At 37.6% G+C, this 3,243-nt stretch overlaps 1 protein-coding gene across 1 annotated transcript; it reads left to right on the forward strand.

Annotated features, from left to right (window-relative positions):
• Positions 1-2,314: 2,314 nt before the first annotated feature.
• LOC103520344 (uncharacterized protein K02A2.6-like) lies at positions 2,315-3,220 on the forward strand (the record flags this gene model as incomplete). The annotated part of the gene is made up of 1 exon (XM_008485431.1): positions 2,315-3,220. A coding segment is annotated over exon 1 (906 nt), but the record flags the coding sequence as incomplete, so codon positions are not given.
• Between the last annotated feature and the right edge of the window lie 23 nt (positions 3,221-3,243).

A 3,243-nucleotide genomic window follows, 5' to 3' on the forward strand; every position in this document is an offset into this window, starting at 1 on the left:
ACTATAGCAGGTTACAACCTTACTCTTAAAAAGTTAGGATTATAAAGATAAATCTAGTTATCCTAGTTCTGTTTCCGCATTCAGCGACTTCCGAAGAGTTGATAATGTTCTAATGAGTGGGTTGACTGACCTAACGATTGACCAAAATAATGAGGGGAATGAAAGATCTAGGAGTTCACAAAAGAAAATCGAAACCATTGGTTACTTACACGGTGTGCAGATCCCACCAACGTGTCAACCCTGAAAGTCGTAATAAAGAAAATCTGATTAGAACCAAAACAGAACGCTTTAAAAAGGGTTCTGGGAATTGATGACGACTCATGAACAACTATTTAAGGAAAAATAGTGCTATCTCCGAACAATGTAAGTGAGAACCCTGATTAAAATCAGAGCGTGTTCGTGACTGTGGATTTTAACCACAATGAGAAAAAGTTCATGGACCAAAGAAAAGATAATTTCTCGTTTTTACACTTATAGCATGGAAAACAATATGTTTCAGTCAGTAATCGGAACTAACAATAAAACTTAGGTGGTAATACGACAACTACTGACTCAACGTGCCGAAGTTAAACGCGGAAACTTATGGGTAAAGCGTTCCCGATTCCCTGACCTATAATATATAGGCATGCACTACACGTTAAAATTTCTTTGTGGTTAATCTATTTGTAAGATAGAAGTTTAATAGAATCTAACTAGTCTCTCGCCATTGTGTTACGAACTTAGTCTTCTAGAATGGTCGCGTCGTAGTACTGTGTGACATGGACACTCAAACACTATGACTCTTTTATGTGGCCTAGTATTACTGGATTAGATTATGTAATAGAAATACGAGCTAGCCGAAAGACCATCCATAGACCGTCGCTAAAATGTACTGCGTAGATGAACAATGAACGAACTGCTACCAACCTTGGGTTTACGAAAGAATCTCCATATATGACGAGCTGACGAAACACACGATGGATTCGGGCAATGAACACCGCAGTATTGTCCTGTGCTGTCTGGTGGTGCATATGACGAGCGTATCTGACTCCTTTCAGGAGCATTAGGTCGCGTCATCCTGATGATGACTAATAACACCAGTTTAAGAGTCTATTATAACTCCTATTTTAAAGATGGAGCCGACCCTCTAACTGGGTCTGCGGGAGGACAAATGGTCCCGCTCGCACAACTGTGATAGTGGTGGACCTCCGTCCGGAGAGGAGAGAGCAGGGCCGCATTCAACATTGCGCGATATCAACAAGCTAGGCTAGCAGGCGAACGAAAATTTTCTCAGTTGTAGACCTAAAAGATGGCCGTTCTACCCAGGTTGAATTAGATGAAAATTCCCCAATAAGCTCTGTACTTTTAATAGCCCCTTTTGGCTACTGGGAACCAAGATCGCTCTTCCTTTGGAATCTCGATCAGCCCTGAGGTTTTCTCAGACTCAACACAAGTACTTTGGTGACCATAACAAGAACGGTAACCATCCTACTTCTGATGACATTCTCATTGCTAGTGGGTACAACTAGAAGAGCATCTAGAATACCTTTGAAACAAAATTATTTCGAAGAGTCCAAGAGGTTTGAATATAAAATTCAACCTGAAGAAGTTCCAATACATGCTACCTTGAAATAAAATCAACTGTATTTATCAGGTCTCTGAATATTCAATAAAGGATGGAACAAAACCTGATGAAGAAAGAATTCAAGCTCTTTACAGAATATAAAAATCCCAAAAAATGTGAAGCAACTACAATCAGTATTGGGTATGTTTAATTATCTACGGGACTTTATTCCCAAGATGTCTGAAATTAACTGGCCCTCTTAGAACATTACTGAAAAAAAGGATATACTGTGGCATTGGGGTGAAGCACACAAGATAATGCACTAAAGACCCTAATTAAGATTATTAGTCAAGCACCAAGTCTTAGGAATTTTGATCCTAGGTTACCAATATCAATAGAGTGTGACAGTAGTCAGAGTGGATTAGGTTGTTGCCTGTTACACACAAGGTCAACCAATTGCATTTGCTTCACGGAGCCTCAATAGCGCTGAGGTGTCCTACCCACAAATAGAAAAGGAATTATTAGCCATTCTCTTCTCATGTAACAAGTTTCACAACTACATCTATGGTCATGACGTTCAAGTATTTACTGACCATAAGCCACTTGTTTCTATTTTTACCAAAGAACATGTGTAAAGTAGTTTCCAACAGAATTCAAAGAATGAAGCTTTAAATTATTCAAGTATAGACTTCATGTAGAATACAGGAAAGGTTCTGAAATGTACATATCTGACCTGTTATCTAGAAATTTCAGTAGTGAAAACTTGCCACAATGAAAATAGGTAGTGAAAACATCATTCATGCCTTAAATAGTGAACCATTGTTTGATGTTACTAAGCTAAAACAAGCTCAATTCAATGATCCTGTTTTGCACACTATTGTAAAATACTGTCATGAGGGTTGGCCATCTAATAAAAATAAGTTGCCAAAAGATAGTTCTCAAATAAGACATTTTTGGAACTTCAAAAATGAACTGTCTGTTGATCACAACAATGTTCTTTACTATAATGATAGACTGGTTATACCTAGTTCAATGAAGGATCAGGCATTAAAACAGCTTCATAGGGGACACATGGGTATTGTCAGAACCAAACACAGAGCCTCTCAAAGCATGTACTGGCCTAACATCAACAATGACGTTGAAAATTTTATATCAAAATGTTATACTTGTGAAAAGTATCAGAGAGCAAAAACGAAGGAAACACTTCTATGTCATGAGGTACCAGAATTACCCTTTGAACAATTGGGTCTGGATATCATGACATATCAGTCCAAAGACTATCTTGTTATTGTGGACTACTTTAGCAAGTGGATTGAAATCAATAGGTTGAAAACAAAAAGTTGTTCTGAAATAATTAAACATCTCAAGACATTGTTTTCCAACTTTGGAATTCCTTACCGTTGCATTTCTGATAATAGTCCTTTTAATTCTAAAGAAGTAAAAGACTTTTGTAACTCCTATGGTATTGATTGGATAACTACTAGTCCTCACCATAGTAAGGCAAATGGTATGGCAGAAAAAGCAGTGAATATTGCCAAAAATATTATAAAAAAGTCAGTTGACTTAAAGGTTGATTACCTTGAACTTCTGACAGAGTATCGAGCTACTGTCATTCCATCTCTTGGTTTATCACCAGCTGAAATACTGCAAGGTAGACTTATTCGTACCAAGATACCTGTAAGTAAAAAGAAGCTCAAACC

This window comes from Diaphorina citri, unplaced genomic scaffold (genome assembly GCF_000475195.1).
Source record: "Diaphorina citri unplaced genomic scaffold, Diaci psyllid genome assembly version 1.1 scaffold3494, whole genome shotgun sequence".
Taxonomy (NCBI): domain Eukaryota; kingdom Metazoa; phylum Arthropoda; class Insecta; order Hemiptera; family Psyllidae; genus Diaphorina; species Diaphorina citri.